General features: G+C 40.1%; 1 protein-coding gene across 2 annotated transcripts in view; it reads right to left on the bottom strand.

Annotated features, from left to right (window-relative positions):
- Positions 1–26,718, bottom strand: part of znf407 (zinc finger protein 407) — a 485,332-nt gene that overhangs the window by 446,446 nt on the left and 12,168 nt on the right. Inside the window, exon 2 of one of the 2 annotated variants that reach the window (XM_060823093.1) lies at positions 9,284–14,745. In XM_060823093.1, coding sequence (XP_060679076.1) covers positions 9,284–14,666 — 5,383 coding nt within the window. In that variant the 5' untranslated portion in view covers positions 14,667–14,745. The remainder of the gene's footprint in view (positions 1–9,283; positions 14,746–26,718) is intronic. The other variant, XM_060823095.1, reaches the window with a different exon arrangement.

Below are 26,718 nucleotides of genomic sequence, written 5' to 3'. Positions count from 1 at the left end.
TTTGGATGAAGGAAAGGAGAACTGCATATTCAGATTTGCTGGTGACATCAAGTTGGATGGCATACTAAATTGCACAAATGGAAGCAGTAAATTAGAGGGGCAAAGGCCCTAGTTCTGGTCACCCAGTTACAGGAAAGACATTATTACGCTGGAGAGGGTTCAGAACAGACTTACCAGGATGTTGCTGGGTATGGGAGATTCGAGTTATAAAGAAATGCTGGTTAGGCTGGGATCTGTTTAACTGAAGTGGAGGAGGTTGAGAGGCAACCTTATAGAAGTTTATAAAATAATGAGGGATATAGATAGAGTTAATGGTAGTTGTCTTTTCCCTAGGATGGCAGGTTTTCAAGACTAGGGGGCACATTTTTTAAGGTGAGAGGAGAGAAATTTAAGACCGACATCGGGGCAAACCTTTTACACAGAGGAAGGTCCACATGTGAAATGAACTTATTCCTAGCTTCTGAGCTGCTCTTTTAACCACTGTATTTATATGGCAAGTACAGGTCAATTTCTGGTCAATGGTAACCTCCAGGATGTTGATAGTTCCCCGAAACCCAAGATTCCCTCTCATACTAAAAATCTGTTTATCTCAGCCTTGAATATACTAAATGACCCAACCTCCACAGTTCTCACCAGTAAAAATTCCACAAATACTGAGAGAAGAAATTCCTCCTCATTTCTGTCCTAATTGGGTGACCCCTTACTCTGAGATTATGTTTTTTTGATCCTAGACTCTCCCACAGCACCCAGCAACTGCCTGTCACCTCTAAAAATCTTAAGTTTCAATAATATCATCTCTCATTCTTGTAAACTCCAGCGAGAGCAAGGCCAACCTACGCAACCTCTCCTTGTGATGATTATTCCACACCTGGAATGTATTCCATTTATACACCATTCCATTTGAAATAATGTCAACATTCCATTTGCCAAGCTTATTCCCTGATGAACCTGGATGCTAGTCTTTTAGGATTAATGCAAGAGGATTCCCAAATTCCTACGTGCTATATCTTTCTGCAATCTTTCTCCGTTTAAATAATATGCAACTTCTCTCTTTTTCCTGACAAAATGCATGATCTCACACTTTCCCCACATTATATTTCATTTTCTGATTTTACCTATTCACTTTATCTCACTTCATCCCTCCATAGATACTTTGTATCAACCTCATCATTTGCCTCCCTACCTACTTCAGTGTAATTTGCAAACTTGGCTGAAGTACACTTACTTCCCTGTTACAAGCCATTAACATTTTAATATCTGTAAATAACAGTAGCCCAAGGACTGATCCCTGTGGCATTCTACTAGTCACAGACTGTCATTTTCAAAATTACTCCACTTATCCCAATACTCTGCCTTCTATTCATTGGGCAACCCTCATCCTTACAAATACACTAGCCCAACACCATAAACTCTTAAAATATTAAGTCGCCTAATGTGTAGTATCTTATCAAATGTCTTCTGAAAATCCAAATATATTACATCCACTGCTTCCTGTATATCAATTGTGCCTGGTACTTCTTCAAAAGAGTTCTAGTAAATTTGTCAGGCATGATTTCTCCTTTTACAAAACTATGTTGACTCTGCTTGACCATATTGTGTGTTTCCGAATGTTCTATTACATTGTTTATAATAGATTCTAACATTTACTCAAATAATAGCTATCCAGCTAACTGGCCGATAGTTACATTATTTTTAATCTCCTTCTCTTTTTGATTAAGGATGTTACCTTGACAGTTTTTGAATCCTCTAGAACTTATCCAGAATCTACAGCTTCTTGGAAAATTACTACCAGTGCATTTACTATCTCTGAGCTAACACTGTTAGATGAGTAACCCGTTAATTGCCCAAATTGGCTGCCTAACACTCAGTCTACCAAAGCTCAGAGTAACTTTCCTCAATCAATGTTCCACTCTTCACCTAATTATTTATGCAACCAGGATCTTGGGCATTTTTCTCATGATATCACATAGGCAGAGAGGTGGAAGCATTTGCAATGCCAGGACCCTACAGCTTTCATGCCTTTGGTATCACAGTACAATACAAACCAGACTGTAGGACATAGATATCTCGACACTGATAGGACCAAGTGATTGACTGACAGTGGCCAACCTCTGGACTAGAATTGGTAAAAGCCCTTGACTGACTATGGCGGTAACCCTGATTGACAATTAACCCCCTTTTTCCCCATTTGCACACATATAACCATTGCTATTGGCACATGCAGTATGTTTGCCATGTAAGCTGCTTGCATGTACTACAAGTGTGACTTTCACATAGCATATTGCCATACTTCAATATGTTCATTCCCTTCACTGATCAGTGCTCATCACTGTGACACACTACCTGCCCCTCATTCTTTGCTAAAAAGCAATGCAAGCCACAGAGGCTGGCAATCTGTAACAAAGCATTAAAAACTGTGTGCTAAGAAAGCAAGCAGGGAACAACAAGATGCACCCTGCGCAAATGCATGAGGTGTTTGTTAAGAGATCTGCAAAAGCATGCAAGTCATGCATATCGCTGAGCTCCAAAGTAAATTGTTAAAGGGCTGAATTGGTGTGTTGAATGGTCCAACAGCAGATATGAGAACATGGTGAGACTGGTCAGCTAATGCTGACTTGTGTGAACAAAGATTCAATGAAGGTGGTGGCAATGAAACATTACTGGCAAGTCATAGCGTTATAGAGATGTACAGACCCTTCGGTCCAAACCGTCAATGCTGACCGGATATCCCAACCCAATCTAGTCCCACCTGCCAGCACCCAGCCCATACCCCTCCAAACCCTTCCTATTCATATACCCATCCAAATGCCTCTTAAATGTTGCAATTGTACCAGCCTCCACCACATCCTCTGGCAGCTCATTCCATACATGTACCACCCTCTGCATGAAAAAGTTGCCCCTTAGATTTCTTTTCTATCTTTCCCCTCTCACCTAAACCTATGTTCTCTAGTTCTGGACTCCCCCACCCCAAGGAAAAGACTTTGTCTATTTATTCTATCCATGGCCCTCATAATTTTGTAAACCTCTAAGGTCACCCGTCAGCCTCCGACACTCCAGGGAAAACAGCCCCTGCCTGTTCAGCCTCTCCCTGTAGCTCGGATCCTCCAACCCTGGCAACATCCTTGTAAATCTTTTCTGAACCCTTTCAAGTTTCACAACATCTTTCCAATAGGTAGGAGACCAGAATTGCAGGCAATATTCCAACAGTGGCCTAACCAATGTCCTGTACAGCCACAACATGACCTCCCAACTCCTGTACTCAATACTCTGACCAATAAAGGAAAGCATACCAAACGCCTTCTTCACTATCCTATCTACCTGCAACTCCACTTTCAAGGAGCTATGAACCTGCACTTCAGGGTCTCTTTGATCAGCAACACTCCCTAGGACCTTACCATTTAATGTATAAGTCCTGCTTAGATTTGCTTTCCCAAAATGCAGCACCTCGCATTTATTTGAATTAAACTCCATCTGCCACTTCTCAGCCCATGGGCCCATCTGGTCCAGATCATGTCGTAATCTGAGGTAACCCTCTTCGTTGTCCACTACATCTCCAATTTTGGTGTCATATGCAAACTTACTAACTGTACCTCTTATGCTCGCATCAAAATCATTTATGTAAATGACAAAAAGTAGAGGGCCCAGCACCGATCCTTGTGGCACTCCACTGGTCACAGGCCTCCAGTCTGAAAAACAACCCTCCACCACCACCCTCTGTCTTCTACCTTTGAGCCAGTTCTGTATCCAAATGGCTAGTTCTCCCTGTATTTTGTGAGATCTAACCTTGCTAATCAGTTTCCCATGGGGAACCTTGTTGAACACCTTACTGAAGTCCATATAGATCACATCTACTGCTCTGCCCTAATCAATCATCTTTGTTACTTCTTCAAAAAACTCAATCAAGTTTGTGAGACATGATTTCCCACATACAAAGCCATGTTGACTATCCCAAATCAGTCCTTGCCTTTCCAAATACATGTACATCCTGTCCCTCAGGATTCCCTCCTACAACTTGCCCACCACCGACTTCAGGCTCACCGGTCTATAGTTCCTTGGCTTATCTTTACCGCCCTTCTTAAACAGTGGCACCACAATTGCCAACCTCCAGTCTCCTGTGACTATTGATCATACAAATATCTCAGCAAGAGGCCCAGCAATCACTTCTCTAGCTTCCCACAGAGTTCTCGGGTACACCTGATCAGGTCCTGGGGATTTATCCACCGTTAACCGTTTCAAGACATCCAGCACTTCCTCCTCTGTAATCTGGACATTTTGCAAGATGTCACCATCTATTTCCCTACAGTTTATATCTTCCATATCCTTTTCCACAGTAAATACTGATGAAAAATATTCATTTAGTATCTCCCCCATTTTCTGTGGCTCCACACAAAGGCCACCTTGCTGATCTTTGAGGGGCCCTATTCTCTCCCTAGTTACCCTTTTGTCCTTAATATATTGTAAAACCCCTTTGGATAGTAATAAAGCAGTTGAAGGATGGCAAACTACACCCACCAGCTACCCGCTCTGACTTGCATAACAGAAATTTATGCCTTCTATATAAAAGCAAATTACCGCGAATGCTGGAATCTGAAACCAAAAGAGAAAATGCTGGAAAATCTCAGCAGGTCTGGCAGCATATGTAAGCAGAGAAAAGAGCTGATGTTTCAAGTCTAACTGACCCTTTGTCAAAGCTGCTTTGACAAAGGGTCAGTTAGACTCGAAACGTCAGCTCTTTTCTCTGCTTACAGATGCGGCCAGACCTGCTGAGATTTTCCAGCATTTACGCCTTCTAGCTTCTCGGGAAAAAGACCAGAATTGGAAATAGCACATAAATAAGATGATTTGGGGATTTACGGAGAAGAAATTACATGGAAATAAGGTAGTTGCACTCAAAGGAAAAATTCTGAAGAAACTATTTCAGGCTCATGGGGAAGATCAGAAAAATGTTAATCGACTTTGAGATTTTGATTTTTCTATTCTCTTCGTGCTACCCTACCTTCCTGGTCACTTTTCACATCACATGAGGAAAGGCAAATTTCTGTCCTTCATCTCTTCTTTCCAAGTTGTAAAAACTACATTATGTTTCTCAAATTTTTTTTATAGTGAAGACCGCCTGGAAAAGGCATAAAATTATAAGAAGTAAGCCAGTCCACCCCTCTAGTCCATCATTCAAACAAGAACTCAGCTAATCTAATAGTGGCCAAAACTCCACATTCTTGCTGACATCTCAAATTCCTGGACTCCCTTGTCAATCAAAAATTTGCCTTATGCGTTTGCCTTAGCTACATTTGGTGCTGGAACCATTATGTTTCATCTATAACCTGACCTGCCAGTTGAGGTGTTACCTGACTAAGTCACAAGGTTATGTACGATGATATCCTCTGAAATGTTATTATTTCAATCACCTTGTTAGTACATGTTATGACACACCTCCAAGGCAGATGGGACTTGAACCTGGACCTCCTAACTCAGAGGTAGGGACAGTACCACTGAGTCACAAGAGCCTTTCCTTTGACTTGTATATCATTGCTTTGGCTAAATAATTGAGCATCATAAGCTTTTCTAACTGCTGATTGGTTAAAATGACTATCAATCCCTAATTCATTCCACTTAATACATTTTTCTCAACTCCTCCCAAGCCCCAGTACAACTCCTCAAAATGCCTATAGCGTTTATACTCATCAATCAGTTCTTTTTACATTGCAAATTATTTACCTAGAAGAAAATTATGATAAAAGGTGACACTTATTGCATGCCTAACCTGACAAGCAATTTGTTTGTTAGGGATTTATCTTCATATTCACTGCCAACAAAAATGTATTTTAATAAGTTTAAAATCACACAACACCAGGTGTTGGACTGGGGGGTACAAAGTTAAAAATCACAACACCAGGTTATAGTCCAACAGGTTTAATTGGAAGCACATGAGCCTTTGGAGTGACGCTCCTTCATCAGATGACAATCACCTGATGAAGGAGCGTCACTCCAAAAGTTAGTGTGCTTCCAATTAAACCTGTTGTTGTGATTTTTAACTTTGTACACCCCAGTTCAACACCGGCATCTCCAAATCATGTATTTTAATAAGACTATGAAAAGCAAGGTTTAAGCCCAAAACCTTCTACTGAGCGTTTCCTGGCAGCTGCTGGTGAAATATTCATTGTTTATAAAGGCACTCAGATAAATGCTTATTTAAAATGTGCATAGATTGCTAATGACTACACATTTTTTTTCTGGCTAGCAACAAATAAGGCATTAATCTGGCAAAACAAAATCTAAGCAAAGTTCCAGATCATTTCAAACAAAGTGATTTATTTTTATTCCTTTATGAAATATTGGTTATGTCATTTACTACCCATCCCTAACTGCCCTCAAAAAGGTGGCAGTGAGCTACATTCTTGAACTGCTGCAGTCCTAATGTGATGGTTCCACCTACTAATAGGAGGAGTTTCAGGAGTTTGACCCAGTGACATTGAAGTAATGGCAATAGAATTCCAATTCAAGATGCTGCATGGCGTGGAGGGGAACCTTCAGTTCCTAATAATCTGCTGTCCTTTGTCTTTCTAGGTTTCAAAGGTCACAGGTTTGCAAAGTACTGTTATAGGTGCCTAGGTAAATTGATGCATTAGCTTGCAAATAGTACATACTGACGTCACTGCGTGTTACTTGTGGCAGAGGAAGTGAATGTTGAAGGTGGTGGAGTGGATCGCAATCAAACCAGCTGCTTTGTCCTGAATATGGTCAAGCTTACTGATTGTAGTTGGAACTGTATCCCTCCAGGTAAGTGAAGAATATTCCATTATATCCCTTCATTGGTGCCTTATAAATGATGAGCATCAATCAGATAAACAGGAGGTTAGTTAATTGCCATAGAATTCCTGATCTCTGACCTGCTCTTGCAGCCACAGTATTAGTATAGCTAGCCCAATTCCGTTTATGGTCTTGGTAGGCCCTCTAAAATGCTGATAATGGGGGATTCAGCAGTGATGATTCAATTGAACACCAAGGGGAGGTGGTCATTACCCAGTACACATGTAGCACAAATATTGCTTATCGCTTATCAACCACAGGCAGGATGTTGTCCATGTCTTGCTGCATTTGGGCATGGGCTGTTTCAGTATCTAAGAAACTACTTTATACACATCCCCGATTTTCAGGTCTCTAATACTGGATTTCTTTCTTTCAGTTGCCAAAGCTTAATTTTCTATAGCTAATAATTTATTCTGATAGTGTCAGATCCATTGGTAAAGACTTCCAAGTTTGAAAGTCTGATTATCCACTTCAAGCTATTTTCTTTTAATATTCTGCCATCATAAGCAAAACATACTGATCTTGTCAACAATGCCCACATGTAATGAAATAATTTTAAAACATGAAGAATTCTTAAAAGCTACTTTTCAGTGTAATACAAGCCAAACATTTGTTTTAATTTTTTAAAAGTAAAAGCAGGTCATGAAGAATAGCACTGAACATCAGGAAGGATGGAAAGCCTTCATAAAAAAAAAAGGACCTGACCCCTTTCAAGGAGCTGAAGATTTTGAACAAAGGACAATGAAGCTTAGAGTTAAAAGATGGAGATGTTGGAAGTGCTAGTATCCAAAGGTCACTGATAAAGCGCTGCAATGTAACATCCTATGAGGGAAAAACATTTGCACAATAATTCCAAAAATCAAATCTATAAAGTTTCCATTTTCACTGTAGTGTGACTATTCAGAGTTCTTTCTTGTCACCCTTTTTGTGTTTTTGAAGGATTTCGCCTGGCTTCTCGAGCTGCCAGCAATGCTCTTACCTATTCAAATACACCCACCCTGGAAGATTCAGACAAATTTACATACTGAGTGCTGGAAAAAGAATAACTAGTATAACTCGTACTCTGATAGTCAGAACATCAGGACTGAACATCCGTTCCTGCCAGTTAGTTATTTTATCAGGCTGCATTGGGTCATCTCTAAATCTATGCTAAATTAAACAGACCAAAAGGTACTGAACCAGAACAGTAAGGAAGCCACATTTCATCTTTCCGTGTGCAATTGCCAAGTACATCTGAAGCAAAACCTGCCATACGACATTATATGGTAGTTTTGGCTGACAATATGATTTGCATAAGTGTAAGTTAATATTGTTCATATCTATTATAAAGAAAACTGTGCTTCAATCATCAACCTTCCATTTTTTCACTATTCTGCCATGTTCAGATTATATTATCTACACAGATTTATACAATAAAATCATAGTATACTTGGTATTGGGAATGTTTTCCAATGTTGAAAGGTCCAATGGTCAAAGTGTTATTTACAAGTAGTTACATTACTTTAGTGATCATATTAATTTGAATGTGAATAGAATTAGTACATATAGTCAAACAGGAAAAAGGTCAACTGCATTCAGCAATATTTAACCTACTGGACAGAGCCTGATTTTAAATGTATCTACTGCAAATAGAATTTACGTTTTGAATTATAGAACAAATCTTAATGGATAAAGAATGATTAGCTATCAAAACACAAGGGAAATTAAGTGCTGAGAAGCCTGCATTGATTATTTTAAATTATTGAGCTGAGAACATAAAACATCTTTGACTCTCTTCTAGATTTGGTATGCTTTTAGTGAGCTTTAGCACATTTACAAGACTTATGGACCATAATTACAAGGCAATTCAGGTAATAGACACATCAGTTATGGGTAACGTGCCTTAACTGGACAACTGCATAAAGAACTGCAACATGCTCACCACTTGAGCAGACTTATCAATAAGCATCAAATAATATTAACACTTAATCCTGGGTGTCTGAGATCTAAGACTGCTAAAAGTAACTATCAATTTAAAAATGAATGTTGAGAATATTCTGTGGCCTCATTCCAAGTGTAAGTAGCTTCTTGAAGTCAATGTTACACATCATTCCAACATGGAGAACCTGAACAAAACTTTGTGCACAAATAGAAAACAATGCCCAGATTTTGTACAGACCATCCTTCAGAGTAGACCCAGTGCTGTGATCAATTTTCTAGAAATCAACCATAAAAGTCAATGAACAAAAACAGGAAGTGATGGAGAAACTCAGCAGGTCTGGCAGTAGCAACATCCAGGGAGAGAAAAATAGTTATCGTTTTATGTCAATGACCCTTTGTCAGAACTTTGCCAAAAGTTCTCCAGCACTTTCTGTTTTTGTTTGTTTCAGGCCACCAAAATCTATGATTTTACTTCTTGGGGTTCTTTGACTTTTAACAAAAATTAAAGAGCTAGAGTTAAATTCAAGTCAGCAATACCAAATATATACATACATACCAGTATGTGTGCGGATATGAGCAAGAAATGCTAGTGAATTGCTGCTCTTGCAGACCTTCCCACAATACTTGCAGACATTGCCTTGATTCTCCTGCCGCTCACAGTTTATCTGTTCTGTGTCTTCCACAATGTACTTGTTCACTTCCCTCAGCATTTCCCCATGCTTCTGCTTGATGTGCACAAAGAGGTACTCCTCTAAATCAAAAGCTGTGTTGCACTTGACGCACTTGAAGGTAGCACCACCTTCTGGCAACTCCTCAATGCTCTCTTGTTCCATTCGTTGGTGGCCCATGCTGGCCAAATGCTGATGCAAGTTACTCTCTGTGTAAAATGATTTGCCACACAGGAAGCAGTGGAAATGCTTTTCCGCAGAAGGATGTTTCATGGCAATGTGAACATTCAGCCCATTTACACCATCAGCCAGGAACCCACAGTCCTCACAGCGAATGCGTTTGGGATACTGAAATAAAGAGCCTTTATTCTTTCTCTTCTTCATAACTTGGGAAGTATCTGTCTTATAGACTGCAACTGCCCATTCATCTGGCGAGATGCCATCGGCTCCCTGGCTGTCTTCACTGTTATCAGTGCATTCAGATTTTTCACTCCCAAACTTGTTCTTTAGTCGTACTATAGATGCATCAAACTCAAAATATTTTTGGAATCCCTTACCTTGCAAATCAAGCTTAAGGTTGTCACCAGTACTTTCAGTTATTTCCAATTCTTGACTATTCTCATTTGCACTTTTCATATCCCCAGCCTTTTCCTTTAAATCTGCTTCCCTTTTATTTTGATCATCCAAAAGATTTTCACTCCCTCCAAAATCATGTGGAGGATTGATGTCACCTTGCACAGACATCTCCTCGCTTACCGCCTCTATGTTTTGATCGTTGCTATCAATTTGTTGTACACGGTTAACATGGGTATGTTCTGAATTCTTCCCAGGTTGCAAATGGCATCCATCTTGTACAGAACTACCTTCAACATCTTTTGCAGAAGCCAAAAGTCCTTCTTCCATATTTTCTTCTTCTTCAATGTCACAGTTATCAGGGTGGTTTTGACCTGGATCGACCATTTCATTTGGGCTGCTATCCAAACTAGAACTTATCTCTTTAGCCACTTCAGCTGGTTTAACATTCTGTTCATCTTCCCCGCTGTCACCTGCCTCAGAAAGCTGTTGAAAATCATCCTCTTCTGTATGAGAAGCTTCAACATGTAAATCAATATCATCGTTCTTCACATTAGTTTTCTGTGACGTGACAATGTCTTTATAAAAACTACTTGAATCTTGCTCACTGGGTGACTGAGAAATTTGATTCTGGATCGTTTCCAACACCGCTGACTCCAATGATACAGATTTCAATTCTGCAGCATGACTTTCAGTGTCAAGAGGTGCATTTGAGTGTGCAGTATTTGCTTCCAATATTCCAGAATAGGTTTCAGAGGAAATTTCTGAATAACATACAGCCGACAGAGTTTGAGTATTTTCTTCCTCTTCAGCCACTTCATCTTGTAAGGATTTTACCTGATTTTCTGCCATCTTGGACACTGCTGCTGTCTCTTTAGCTGCACTGACCACTTCACTGTCTTCTACTGCTTTCTCAGTTTCAATAATACTTGACACAGACTTTTGGATGGCATCTCGAGAAGCTTTTGATATGCCCCCCTCTTCATTCCAGCTCCCTTCATCCATTTGATGTTCATTTCCTTCTTTCTGGTGTTCATTCTCTGGTGCAACAGTTAACACAGTACTGGAATCACACCCTTTATTTGGATTTAATTTTAGGTAGGACTGACTTTTAAGTTTATGTTTCTCTGTGATCGCATGTCTCATCATTTCACGTCGTGTGACAGCATAGTAAGCACATGCCATACAATAGTAGTCAAAATCTTTTGTGTGTTTACGTTTCACATGCATCTCAAGGGTAGCAAGAGAGTAAGCCATAAAGCCACAGTACACACAAGTTGTAGTGTGGTTTTCCTTCCTTGGCTTTGAATTGGACGAACTACCATTTTGTCCCATATCATTTGATTCCACATCGAGAACTACAACGATCTCATTTTGATTTTCCACTTTCTGTTGAACTTGAGTTGAAGGAAAACTCTCTAAATTCACACGAGTACAGTTCTCAGTCTTCCCAGACTGGTTCTTCACATCAGGGGTCTCTGATTTCAAACCTTTGCCACTGTTTTGAACATCTTCAGCCATGGAAACCGACGCAACATCATTCACAATCACTTGTGGAAGATCCTTATCTGGAGATATTGCAATTTTTCTGCAAAGTTCGGTCTTAGAGACATCAACCTGATTTTTGTGTTTCTTGGTGTTGCAGTGACGATCCATGTCTCCTTTGGTGACAGTGTAATAGTTACAGGTCTTGCAGAAGTAGCTATATTGATGACTGTGTTTCCGCCTTATGTGAATGTTCAGATTTGTGACACTGGAAGCCAATAGACCACAATAAAGGCAAGTTCTGGAAATATTCCCTTTAGGGCGTCCTCTTTTAACACTTCCTGTTGACTGAAGATCACTGCTTTTTTGAGCATCTTCTACATTGCCTGTATCACTTTCTGGTATTTCCCAAGTGACAACAAATTCCTCTTTGGGTTTTGATGGCTCAAGAACCTGAACATAACCTTTATCTATTTCAGTATTGACATTCCCTAAAGCCTCCGGGGTCTTCATGGTCTTTTGAATATCGCAAACACCAACAGATACTTCTTCAATACACTCCTCCACTGATGGGCCAAGACTTTGTTTCTTGGCATTCATAATGTGCCTAGTTCGTTTAATATGCTTCTCCATAGCTTCCTTGCTAATAGTATAGAGACTACACACTTTACAATAAAAGCGATACTCCTGTGCATGTCTAAGTCTTATGTGTTTCAAAAGGACTGAGGCAGATCTAGCTTTATAAAAGCAGTGTTTACACTGTAATTGGGGCCTACTATGTGTTGATCGTTTTAGTATATTCCCTGCAACTACTCTTGTGATAGAAGACCTTTGAGGATCAATTAAAGGGTTTGCTTTCTGTACAGTAGATTCTTCATTTGTATCTGAAGAAGAGGTTTTATTTAGCTCTAGTTCTCTCGGTTGCAATTTTTCAGTTTGCTCAGTTGTGGTCTCTTTCTGCTGTGGGAACATGTTTCTTGCATGCTGTTCAGTATCAACATGATCCACTAGGTCATCCTCTGATACAAAGTGCACTTTGCAATGTCGACAGTAAGCAACTATTTTGTGTTTTTGGTTCATGTGATCCTTGAGAGTTTCTTCATCTGAGGTCACAAAGGTGCAGAGCCAACAGTCAATCTTGGAGAAGTTAAGCTGATGTCTGTTGCTTTGACAATGCTTTTCAAAGTCGCCTTTTGTAACACAAGCATAGCCACATGGTTGACAATGAAACACCATTTCCTTTGTGTGTCGTCTCTTGATATGCACCTCTAGGCCTTTTCGGTTCTGAAATAGATGACCACAGTACGAGCAAGTGCGGAGGGCTTTACGATCAGCAGGGCTTAGCTTTGATTCAGTATTTTCAACTTTGGAGGCTTTGGTATTTGTTGGATTGGCAGATGGGGACTCAAAATTTTGATCCCCTGAAGTACTTTCAATGTTGTTTTCAACCAATGCTAATGAATTTGGAACTTCTGATGGGGTTGATGCTCCGTCTTGATTGTCACTTGAGCAACTTTTTTTAAATGCATTCTCATCCTCTAGGTTTGCATCAGTCAATGTCATATCAGTACTTTTACTCTGGTTCTGAGGTTTTCCTTCAAGTTGGTTTGATTCCTGGCTAATTAGTTTACTTGTTTCTTTTACACTACCATTCTTACTTCCAGCAACACTGCCACTTTTCTGCTGTGCTTCAGGGAAAACCTCTCTCTTGTGAGGGAACTGGCCTTGACGTCGACTATTATTCTTTGTCGAAAGGCTAGCTCTTCTTTGAAGTTTTCTTGGAGACTTTCGGTTTGCCACTTCTTCCTTGGAAAGCCTGCTTCTTGTACTCTGACTGTGTTCAGAATTGACTTTGCAACGTGCACTGCACAATCTCAGGCTGACATTACCATTTCCAGAGCACCTTAGTCTTTGATTAACACCATGTTCTTGCAGAAGATTACTTGGTTCTTTTATACTTCTCAAAGTTCTTCTGGGAGATGCCTTTCCAGCATGACAATCATTAAGCTCTATTTGATCATTTGCCATTGGCATTTTATTACTGTTTCCTTCTTCCACACAGAGATTATTGCCAATTCTTGTTGACTTGTCCAAACACTCAGTGCTTTGCTTAGCATCCTTCTGGACAAAACATCTGTTCCTTGTCTTTCTCAAATTTCCAGGCCTCGTATTTAAGAGTTTTGCATTTCTTACTTTGTCTTTTGCACTACATTCACCAGAAAGATCCTTTTTGGAAAGCAAATGTATGTACCCACCCCTAGCAGCGAGGTTCTTGCGGCGAAGATGAGTCTTCCCACGATAGTGGGTTTTCAGCAGGTTTTCATCGTAACATTGATAACCACACAGATCACAACTTAGTTTCTCTTCCTGGAAGTGTTTGTGCTTGAGATGAGCTTGCAACAAGACTGCACTCTCTGCCTTGAATTTGCACTGTGGACAAATGTGTGCCTTGGATCGTTTGGAATGATTCTCCTTAATGTGTTTGTCTAAGTCATACCGTGAAGGCAATAAGTGGCCACATAGCCTGCAGTTAAATCCTTCCTTCGTAATTGTATCTTGACATGTGCTTATTGCTTGCTTTTTATGGCGAACTGAAGATATGTGCTTTTTGTAACTCTCCTTGGATGGGCTAGTAACATTACAAATATTACAAACGAAACAGTTTTCATTGAAATGACACTGGTTTACATTTGTTTTTAGTGAAGTGTCATTTTTCCATATATGTTTATAAGAAGGAGATAGTGAAGTTGCTTCAACTTTGATCTTCTTGCTTCTATGCTGATAGTCCCCAGTTTGCCCTTCAAACTGCACATTGTCCGTCACAATATCATTTTCTACATGCTTGGTTTTTGAGCTTGCTGGCTCTCCCTCACAGGTTAAAGCTGAACCTTTAGCTGTCTCAATTCTCCCACTGTCTTGAGTTTGTTCCAAAGTGTCTAGCTTCTGTTTTTTGGCTGGAGGGACCTCCCCACAGGGTGTCTTACCACCCTTAGGTCTGCCATGGGTCACCTTTCCTTCCAGGGTAGCGCTTGCATTCAGGTCCTTGGCAATCTCTGGCTGTGGGTTTGCTTTGCGTCTGCAACGTCGGATCAAACCAGTGCGTGTATTTTGTCGAAGTGCAGATTTTGCTCTGGTTTTCCCAATTTTTTTTCCATTGGCTGGCAACTCAAACAAATTGCATTCAGAGTCTATGGATTCTTCACTTACATCCATTGTTGCAGTTTATGATCAAGGTATTTCATGTCATTGGCAAGGCAGCATCAGTACAACAGATCCCTTTATTCTCTTTGACCTTAAAGATGACAGAAAAAAAAGACTATTGTAATTCAAAGTGATTCAACAAAGAAAAATAACAATGTACAGGTTACCCTAACAATTAGAAAAAATTGAAATAGTAAATTTAAGAGGAAATCCCCTTATAAATGTGATGGAGGCATTTTAAAGTAAAGAAGCATCACCTTCTCTCAGTAATCTTTATCATTACTCTACTCCTCCATTTGAGATATGCAGAAAAAAAGCTTTGAATCTTTATTATACCATATAATATTGGACACACACTCAAAAGAAAAATATTAATGCATTTTGGTAGGAAATGACAATAAATGGGCTTCAGTGTGTATCCTTTTGCTCATATGTGTCTTCACATATAGTGCAATAGTGTATAATTATTGCAAAGTATATAATTGTTAAATTCTGAAGTAAAAAATTATAGGTTGTCAAAAAATTCAAAAAGGGAATCCAACAACAGAAGAGAAAGGAGCTGGTTACTCCCTGGCTACCTATACAATATTTAGTCTTGTGAGCCCAACTACAATGAGATTGTCCAGTATAGCGCACACTTACAATTTGACCTGGTCTATGCTATTACAAAAAGGAGGAAAAAGACTGCTCAATAAGCACCATGTGTGATGGCACTCCATATTACCTGTGACCAATTACAGTATTACAAAGTGATTGTGTAATCACCTGAATATTCCCTTCTTGGCCTTGAACTTCTTTATTTTATAATCTCCTCCAATCCCAGAACCCTTCAAGACAGCTGCACTCCTCTAATTCCAGTCTCATTAGCATCCCTGATTTTAATGGTTTCAGCATCATTGGCCATGTTTTAAAATGCCTCAGCCCTGGAATTCTTTTCTAAACTTTGCTACCTCTCCAACTCTCTTTAGGATACTGTTGAAAACCTACATCTTTAACCAAACTTTCACTCAACTACCCTGTTATCATCTTCCTTGGCTGGATATTATGTTTTGGTTTGCAACCTCTGTAAACTGCCTTGTTGTATATTATAACACTAAAGGCATCATACAGTGTAAACACAAATTGATGATTTTTATTTATTTAATTATGCTGTCTGAAGACAAATGAAACTGATGCTAATTAATTTAATCCCCTCCCACCCCCACCCTGAACCAGTGGCAACACATAGAAAGTAAACATCAGGTCTAAAAGTAAGGTCCATGATGGTCTTTGATTTTTCCACAGGCCACTTGGCATAATGGCATTATTTAAATGTCAACACCTGCATTGTACTTCCATTTAATACTCAAATACAAACAAGAAATATGTTTCTTACAGGCGGCGGCATATACTTACTTCTAACACTATAAAGGTTTCATGTTTTCCAGTTATGTGACTAAATATGTACTTTACATTGCCGTTCAGAACATGACAATAAGAAAAATGATACATTAAGGAACTGTTGATGTCCCCTCTACAATCTCATAAAAAGCACTTTATGATTGTCACAGTTGGATTGGTGAGCTATGAGGGAAGGAAATATAATCAACGATGTTGGCATGATTAAGTTGCAACAAATCAACATCAATTTTCACACAGAAGAACTCCACAATGCAAAAAGCTTAAAAATGAATGGACTCTATGATTGCTGTTCATCATTCATTTTGACAAGCTTTTAACAATTTTAAATTATCACCAGTAGTTAACAATATTTTAAAGAAAAAATGTATTTAATAAATGGATTCATCAAATAAAGCAAGTTGGATAAGCAGAGAAAGCAGACATCAATCAATGTAAAAGCTTATATTTGCATGAATAAAAAGAGATGCAAGAGTACTGCTGAATGTTTCCTTTGTCATGCTGTCTCAAAAGCTTATAGTTGAAAGGAACACTAAAGTATCATTTCAAAGGGAAGTAAGATATCATTACCAATCTTATAATTTCAAGACTAAATCTGTTGCCAATTATACCAACAATATTAACTGGTAACATTTTTAATAGAAAAATTCAGAACATATTTATAATCAACAAGTGGTTGACATATTGACAGAAATAATGTGTGGCTGTATTTCCCAAACACAAGAAAAATTAGGTCTTCTGGGTTCTAGGTCAACAGCTATCTCACAAACAACATGACTAATGCAGGTTATCTGATTATTTAATCTCTCTGCTGTTCAAGAATGCTTGCCTTGTACATGTTAGCTGCTGCTGTACATTACAATATTGACCACATTTCAAAAGTGCTGCTTTGGCTACAAAGCTCCGTGGCACATCCTGGGTCTTGATAAGTGCCATGTAAATGCATGGTCTTTTTTGATCAAATCTATTCAACCTGTGACAAATAAGAGAACGTTGCTGAGCAATCTTTTTCCAGACTTCTTGGGAAATACTGTCTGCCATTTAAAATTTAATAACTTTAAGAGAACCTTTTTTAAAAAATACACACAGCCACTTGCAATGTTAATGTTTTCCATGTCATTGTGATGGTAGGGGGAGGAAAAAAAGAGTAGCTGAGATCGAGGCTTGTATTGGTTAAAAAGGAATATTCTTGAATGAAAAGTAAGGGTAGGCAACTTTGATTCTACTGAAAGCCTTGCTGTTATGTCCCTGTCACAAAAAAAATTGTGGACAGCTATATCAGACCAATTACCTGAGTCAGAAGTGTTTTGCTCAAAAGCAGGTAACTCTTTTCAGAGATCTAGCACTCTGGTACTGAGAAATAAAATGCTAAAATGAGTGTTCATAAATTTAAAAATTTCATAATGGTTAATTTGGATAAGAGGCACCTTTCAATTTGCACTTCCAAAAGAAGTTTATTAGTTTGTGGACACAAAAGTCTAAATAAGCAGAAAAAAGCTTGCAGTTTTGTAGTGCCACTCTTGACTGCCAATACCTCAAAGCAGTTTAAAGTCAATGAAGTACTATTTAACTGGAGTCACTGTTGTAATGTAGGGAATATGGCAGTCAACGTTTGCACAGCAAGTTCGGGTAAACAGTAATATGATATCAACCAGATCAGCTGTTTCATGATGTTGATTAAATAATAAATATTGGTCAAGACAACAGGAAGAACTCCCATGCTCTTCAAAATAGATGCAATGGCAGTTGTACATTCATCTGCTGTAGCCCGAGTTTAACATCTCATCCCGAAGACAGCATTTCAGACAGTGCAGCAGTCCAAAACAGAAACTAAGACTGTGAGATGTCCTGGATGGGACTTGAACTCAGAACACTAACTCAGATATGGGAGTGCCACCAACTGATTCATTGTTAATATAATCTGAAGTGTATTAGTCTCACTGCTACTTCTTCCCCCATAGCCTTGAGTTTTTCTTAAGAGCACATTTATTAGCTTTTTGAAAGTGAGGAGTGCATTTATATTCGCTGTCCTTTCACAGTATGTTAAAAATAAATATCAAGCTTTCTGTTTTGGGAGATAATGTAAATGCAAGCATGTTTGAAATTATGGCTCATTCAAAGAATTTCTTAACCATCCTGTCCCACAAATGTTACAGTAAGCATGAACTATCGATTAAGCAATGGTTTTAGTTGTATGGATTCACACCGATATTGAACAATTGTCCAAAATCAAATCCAACAAACCAGACCAATTGTATAACTCAAGTGTGTGTCTGAAAACGGAGGTCATCTTTTTCAGATTCTGGCATATCAGGTATCTCAGGCTCTGGAGCTGAGAAACAAAACATTATAATAAGCCTAAGTTTAAACGCTTCAGTACGGTTAATGAGGACGAGAGAGCCCATTCTGCTTACATTTCCTGAGAAGTTCAAGTTTCACTATCACAATAAAAATGGAAAATGAATGGAGTGCTTAGGACAAACTAAGGTTTCAATCGTCCAAAAAAAAAACAACGGATGAAGAGAAACGTCTGGAGTTACAAAATCACCAGAATTTCCTGGTCGATTTCTGCCACTCTACCACCTCATGCTCAGCCTCCCGTTCCTCTCAAGAACCTGTTGGATTTGTATGTGACATGATCATTAAAACAAACTGCAGGAAATTAAGGCCGGCAATTAAACATTAATGATGGGGAAAATGTTTGTATGATGCCAATCGAATTCAGACCCAGAAACTGAATTTAAATTCATGTGTCTTTTTCTGATATGTACTAATTTCTTAGAGATGCAAAATATTGCATTAATATTCCTATGTAATTTCCATATCTCTGAATTCAATCTTCCTTCTCCATTTTTTTTCTTTTTCTCGCCTCTCTCCACTAAACCTCACGATTAAGGGACAGACTGTCCTGTCATTCGTCGGCGAAGGTGCCAAATATCCCGGTGCCTACACTTTAACGGCTCAAATTTCCTGAAAGTTTAGCGCAAAAATGTGCGGGGCAGGGGTTGGGGGAAGAAAGACGGGCTAACTTGACTTTCGCAAGATTCCGGCTATTATATTTGAATATATTAAAAAATCACTTTTTTTAAAAAAGAATTGCATCTGGCACAAGTTCCTTCGTCTGCAAAATATTTGCAATCCCCCTTATTGGGAACATTTCTAGCAGTATTTACAGGTGATTTTTTTATATTCCTGAATTATAGAGACTCTGCCCACTTGGTGGGGCTGTAAGGCAACTTTCAGAACTCTCACAATCATTAAAATCTGTTCTGGCCATCGACTTGGGAGTTCTGCGGGCAATTTAAAAGCAACAGCTTTCCATAAGCATTACACAGTTACATGCTCCCGGTGACTCTATCCCGTCACACGCTGTTGGTAACATCATTATTACTATGAAACCTATCAGTGACACCCCAGGTGACAGGGAGAGTGAGGGGATATGACCTGCTCAACACTGAGGGACGCGTGCCGCAGTCTGTGCGCATGCATCTAAGATTCCCAGTTCCCATTTCGGCATAGATAAAAAATCTGGCTTCAGTCATAACATGGATATAGCGCTGAAGCAAGTCTGTGCTGGATCTCTGTAAGAGCAATTCACTTAATCCTACTGCCCAATGTTTTGGCTATAGCTCTGCAAATCTTCATCTTCACATTATAATTAAATTATCCTTTGAATGCCAGGCTCTTAGGCAAGCAATCCACTTATTTTGCCAAATGTTTTCTCCCTCCGGATTACTGTTGCCTCTTTTACCAATTTGCGTATCTTAGTTCTCGATCCTTTCAAGGATAGGACATTTCTTCCTCTCAATTCTGACTAGTTCGTTCATGATTTGGAGATGCCGGTGTTGGACTGGGGTGTACAAAGTTAAAAATCACACAACACCAGGTTATAGTCCAACAGGTTTATTTGGAAGCACTAGCTTTCCGAGCGCCGCTCCTTCTCACACCACCTGATTTTTAGTTCGTTCATGATTTTGAATACCTCTATCAAAGCTCCTGTGAGCTTTCTCAAACAAGTACAGCCCCAGCTTCTCATCAATATCCATATAACTCCAGTTCCTCAAGGCTGGAGCCATTCTTGTAAATCAGGTGAAATAATTTCTAAAGGTTAATGTAAAATACATTTAAAGAAGCCCTGTATTGATGGACAAATGACTTTTGAACACCATTTCTATTTCTTCCTGTCAGATAGTAGGCAGTTTTTTTTTCTCCATTACAACGGTGATTATATTTCAAAAGCTCTTTTTGCCTGTAAAGTGCTTTGAGATTGTAAAGACTTGACTGAAATTCAACATCAATTTTGAAATGCAACAAGGCAAACACACAAATATGTTTTTAAAAAACTGAATCCTTTATAGACAAATTTCCATATTGATATCCACAGATTGACAAATTCCAGGGATATTTTCATGACACTGACAACTTAAAGCAGTTACATGAAAACTTTATAAGCAATGTGTATCAGAAAAGGCAAAGCTATACAGGTGGGAAACAAATGCAATGTGGCTTCTGTGTGATTATGTGTGTGTACGCAGTGAATAGGTCAGTGCCACAGAATAACACATTTAACTATGAGCAATTTAAAATCCCAGACAACCTAAATCGCCCTTCACTGGACATGAAATGTTGCGTGTTTTCTCTCTGCAAATGCTGCCAGATCTGCTGAGTTTCTCCTGCAATTTCTGTTTCCATTTCCAGCTTCCAGCCCATCCACAGTTCTTGATTTTATTTGTCAACCTAAGCTTACTAAGATATTACACTAATTCAAGATTTAGCAGAGACAGGTGACAGCATTGTCAGAGAATCAGAGAGACGAACAGCATGGAAACAGATCCTTTGGTCCAACTCATTCATGCCAACCAACTTTTCTAACCTAATCTAGCCCCATTTGCCAACACTTGGCCCAAATCCCTCTCAACACTTCCTAATCATATACCCATCCAGATGCCTTTTAAATGCTGTAATTGTACCAGCTTCCACCACTTCCTCTGGCAGCTCATTCCAGACACGCACCACCTTCTGCATGAAAAAGTTGCACCTTAGGTCCCTTTTATATCTTTCTCCTCTCAACCAAAATCTATGCCCTCTAGTTCTGGGCTCCCCCATTCCAGGGAAAAGACCTTGTCTATTTACCCTATCCATGCCACTCATGATTTTATAAACATTTATAAGGTCTCCCCTTAGCCTCTGATGCTGCAGGGAAAACACTCCTAGTCTATTCAACCTCTCCTCCTAGCTCAAATCCTCTACATCCTTATAAATCTTTTCTGAACCCTTTCAAGTTACACAACATCCTTCCAATAGGAGGGAGATCAGAATTACACTCAATATTCCAAAAGTGGCTGAACCAATGTCCTGTACAACCACAACATGACCTCCCAACTCCTATACTCAATACTAAAAGGAGAACATACCAAATGTCTTCTTCACTATCCTATCTACCTGTGACTCCACTTTCAAGGAACTATAAACTTGCACTCCAAGGCTCCTTGTTCAGCAACATTCTCTAGGACCTTACCATTGCACATTCAAGTCCTGCCCTGATTTGCCTTTCCAAAATGCAGCATTTCACATCTAAACTAAACTCCACCTGCCAATTCTCAGCCTATTGGCCCATCTAATCATGATCCCATTGTAATTGGAGGTAACCTTCTTCGCTGTCCACTACACCTTCAATATTGGTGTCACCTGCAAACTTACCAACTATACCTCCTACGTTCACATCCAAATCATTTATATAAATAACAAAAAGCAGTGGACCCAGCATCAATCATTGTGGCACATGACTGGTCACAGGCCTCCTGTCTGAAGCGCAACCCTTCACCACCACCACCCTGTCTTCTACTTCAAGCCAGTTCTCTACTGTACAGTTTCAGTATTACAGTGTAGTAGTTCACTGAAATCTGGAATTAGGAATCTACTGATGACCATGAAATCATTAACGATTATCAGAAAAACATCTGGTTCACTAATGTCCTTCAGGGAAAAAAATCTGCCATCCTCACCTGGTCTGGCCTACATGTTGACTTCAGGCCCACAGTAATGTGGTTGCCCTAGCAAGCCTGTTGTACCAATCACTACAAAATCTCAATGAAACGAAAGCAGACGGATCACCCTGCATCTATCTAGGCATCAGAATAGACAATGGCAGAAACAGCCCTGTCGACCTGCATAGTCCTCCTCACTAACATCTGAGGGCTAGTGCCAAAATTGGGAGATATGTTACAGACTAATCAAGCAACAGCCTGACAGAGCCATACTCATGGAATCATAACTGACAGACAATATCCCAGATGCCATCATCACCATCCCAGGATATGTCCTGCCTCACCATAGGACAGAGCCAGCAGAGATGACAACACAGTGGTATATAGTCAGGAAGGCATTGCTTTGGAAGAGCTCAACATTGATTCCGGACCCTGAAGTCGCATGGCTTCAAGTTAAACAAGGGGAAGGAAATCTGCTGATTACCATGTACCATCCTCCCTCAGCTGGCGAATCAGTACTCCTCCATGTTGAAAAGCACTGAAGCTGGTAAGGCCACAAAATGGGTGAGGGATTTCAATGTCCACCAGCAAGAGTGGCTCAGCTGCAGTCCTACTGATTGAGCTGGTTGGGTCCTAATGGATATAGCTGCTAGACAGGGTCTGCAGCAGGTGGTGAGGGAACCACAAGGGGACAAAACATACTCGACCTCATCTTTACCAATTTGCCAACTGCAGATGCATCTGTCCACAACATTAATTGGTAAGAGTGATAAATCCAACCTGGCCAATTACTGCCCCATTAGTCTAATGTCAATCATCAGTAATGTGATGGAACATGTCGTCAACAGTGCTATCAAGCAGCACTTGCTCAGCAATAACATGCACAGTTTGGGTTCTGTCAGAGCCACTCAGCTCCTGACCTCATTACAGCCTTGGTTCAAACATGGACAAAAGACCTGAATTTCAGCGATGAGGTGAGAGTGACAGCCTTGACATCAAGACTGCATTCAACCAAGTGTGGCATTAAGGACCCGTAGCAAAACTGGAATCAATGGGTATTATAGGGTAAATTCTCCAGTGATTAAAGTCATATCTGACACACAGGAAGATGGTTGAGGTGGTTGGAGGTTACTCTTTTCAGTTCCAGGACAGTTCTGCAAGAGTCCCTTAGGCCCGACATTTTCAGATGCTTTATCAATGACCTTCCATCCATCATAAGATCAGAAATGGGGATGTTTGCTGATGATTGCACAATGTTCAGCACCATTCATGACTACTCAGAGTCGTCCAAGCAGTCCGTGCCCAAATGCAACAAAATCTGGACAATATCCAGGATTGAGCTGACAAGTGGCAAGTAATTTTTGTGCCACACAAATGCCAGGCTATGCCCATCGCCAATAAGAGAAAATCTAACCACTGCCCTTTAATATTCAATTGTGTTACCATCACTGAATACCACACTAACAACATCCTGGAATTTATCATTGATCAGTAACTCAATTGGTCTCAGTGCATAAAAGCAGTGGCTACAAGAGCAGGTCAGAACCTAGGAATACTGTGGCTAATAATCCACCTCCTGACTCCTCAAAGCCTGTCCACCATCTACATGGCACAAGTCACAAGTGTGATAGAATACTCCTCACTTGCCTGGATGGATGCGGCTTCAACATTCAAGAAGCTTGACACCATCTAGGACAAAGCAGCCCGCTTGATTAGCATCACATTCACAAGCATTCCCTCCACCACCATCACTCAGTAGCAGCAGTGTGTACCTGAAGATGCACTGCAGAAATTCGCCAAAGATCCTCACACAGCACCTTGCAAACCCACAATCATTTCCATCTAGAAGGACAAGGGCAGCAGATTAATGAGACCACCACCACTTTCAAAGTTCCCCTCCAAGTCACTCACCATCCTAACTTGGGAATATATTGCCATACCTTCACTGTCATTGGGTCAAAATCCTGGAATTCCCTCCCTTATGGCATTGTGAGTCAACCTTCAGCAGGTGGACTGCACTGGTTCAAGAAGGCTGCTCACCACCACCTCAAGGGCAACTAGGAACAGGCATTAAATAATGGCCAGCCAGCGATGTCCACATCCCACAAAATGAATAAATTTTAAAAATTTGCATGTTTACAAATACGGTACATGCCTGACATCTTGTGGCCAATAATTAGATTTAACATGGCTAACAGTAAAACCCCACTTCAAACTAAATAGAACATAAAGCCATAACTGAGTCTTCTTCAATCATTTTTTTTTATTCTTCCTTGTCTATCCCTAATTGCCCTCAATCTGTTTGGCTTGCTCGGTCATTTCAGAGGGTCATTAAAAGTCAATCACTGTGGATCTGGAGACACACATAGGACAAACCAAGCAAGGATGGCACATTTCCTTTCTTAAGGGCCATGAGTGAACCAGATTGGATTTTACAACAATTTCATGGCAACATTATTCAAATTAGCTCCATACATCTGAATCATTAATTGAATTTTAAATTCCATCAACTGCTGTAGTAGGGCTTCGAACCCATGTCTCCAGGGCATTAACTTGTTAGTTCAACAGAAGGACTTCAAAGTGCAATTTATTTTCCTCTATATACTGGTTCCATTCTGTAGGTGTAAAGTAAAACTTAAATAGAAGAGTAGCTTTTCTCCACACCAGTACAAAGTGAACTCCTACATCATCAATTCTTTTCCCCTTTATTAATAAAATCTAGAAGCTAGCATGAACCAAATCACAAGAAGAAAGTAAAGAAAATAAAGTAAAACTGATTAAGACAAGTGAGACTATCTTCTTTCAATCCCTGATTGCCTAAGCTTATGCTCATTCCAACTATTTGTACAACACCTTGTGTTTTTTCTGCTTAACAAAATCTATACTGCTTCCATGTGAGAAAAGAGTAGAAGTTCCAGGTCAGCCAGTATTTCTTTACTACCTTGAATGTTTCGTTCATCTTTGAACTGAAATATGGAGTGGTTGTGAGAATGCCTTCCTTCGGTCCTGAAATTTTTTCTGTGTTTATAATAGCATAGCTGTGTTTCTAGGGAAGCTCACTTAAGTACAAGGGAGTGAGGTGGGAGGAAGCTTACATGGAAAAGAAACAGCAGCATGAACCAACTTGGCCATAAGGCAAATAAAATGCAGCATGGATGAGTTGGACCAAAGGGGCTTTTTCAGTGCTGTATAACTCGATGATTCTAGTCAGTGATACACATAGCTTGATAATCTAATATTTTAAAATCACTGGAATTTTATTTGAAACTTTTTTGATGCTCAGATTTAAAATTGTTTGTGGCTTTCTGAAATTATTTGAAGTAACTCCACAGAGGCTGGTGTCCCATACCAAGTCACCCTTTATTTACCTTCCTGGACACTGATGCAGTTCTGTCAGAGTCAGCTCTCAGAGCACAGAACCCCAACACTCCTGGTCTTATCTGTCAGCCAGAGCTCCCTAATGGACCAAATTAACAGCCTCAGTCAGGAAATTCATATTCCATGTGGTCCAGCTGTTTGATTTCATTACATTGCTACATCCCTCCCTCTCTGACTCTTCAGGCATCATTGGCAATATTCACCATGTTCACCTCAGATTCGGAGGTATCTTCAACACTTGACAGAGATGGAGAAACCATGGGTTCCAGAACAGTCAGAGGCTTTCAAGGAGCCGGGTACATTTTCCTCCCGTGCAGTTTGCAAGTTTGAAGCTTTCATATTATCTAAATGCTTGTTCAGGACTGTGATGCCTACCTGAACTTTATGCATCACTGGACCTGACCTTGCGTTGACCATGCTTATTACCCATGTAGGACCATTTTTGTCCCCTACAGCTTCACTACACATCAAACTGTCCCTGTTCCTATTTGATCATGTGGCCAAATAAAGGGACAGCCCTAGCAGAGTTCCTAACAGGAAGAAGACTCCAGACCAGATTAAATATGATCTTCCCAGACCTGGGGGAGAAGAGGGTGAAATGGCATCAGGACACAAGACTTCCCTCAGCAAGACAGACCAGATATCCTAAATTAATTTAGACCCATTTGCCAACATTTAGCTCATATCCCTTTAAACCCTTCCTATTCATTTTTTTTTTAGACTTACAGTGTGGAAACAGGCCCTTCGGCCCAACAAGTCCACACCGACCCGCCGAAGCGAAACCCACCCATACCCCTACATTACCCCTTACCTAACACTACGGGCAATTTAGCATGGCCAATTCACCTGACCCGCACATCTTTGGACTGTGGGAGGAAACCGGAGCACCCGGAGGAAACCCACGCAGACACGGGGAGAACGTGCAAACTCCACACAGTCAGTCGCCTGAGTCGGGAATTGAACCCGGGTCTTCAGGCGCTGTGAGGCAGCAGTGCTAACCACTGTGCCACCGTGCCGCCCACTTCATATACCCATATACCCATCCAGATGCCTTTTCAATGTTGTAGTTGTACCAGCCTTCACCTCTTCCTCTGGCAGCTCATTCCATACATGCACCACCCTCTGCATGAAAAAGTTGCCCCATGAGGTACCTTTTAAATCTTTCCTCTCTCACCTTAAACCCCTTATGCCCTCTAGTTTTGGACTCCACCAATCCAAGGAAAATACCTTGACAATTCACCCTATCTATGCCCCGTAACATTTTATACAGCTCTATAAGGTCACCCCTCAGCCTCTTCCTA

Source organism: Hemiscyllium ocellatum, chromosome 4 (assembly GCF_020745735.1).
Source record: "Hemiscyllium ocellatum isolate sHemOce1 chromosome 4, sHemOce1.pat.X.cur, whole genome shotgun sequence".
Taxonomy (NCBI): Eukaryota; Metazoa; Chordata; class Chondrichthyes; order Orectolobiformes; family Hemiscylliidae; genus Hemiscyllium; species Hemiscyllium ocellatum.
This window is presented reverse-complemented; position numbering and strand designations above follow the sequence as displayed.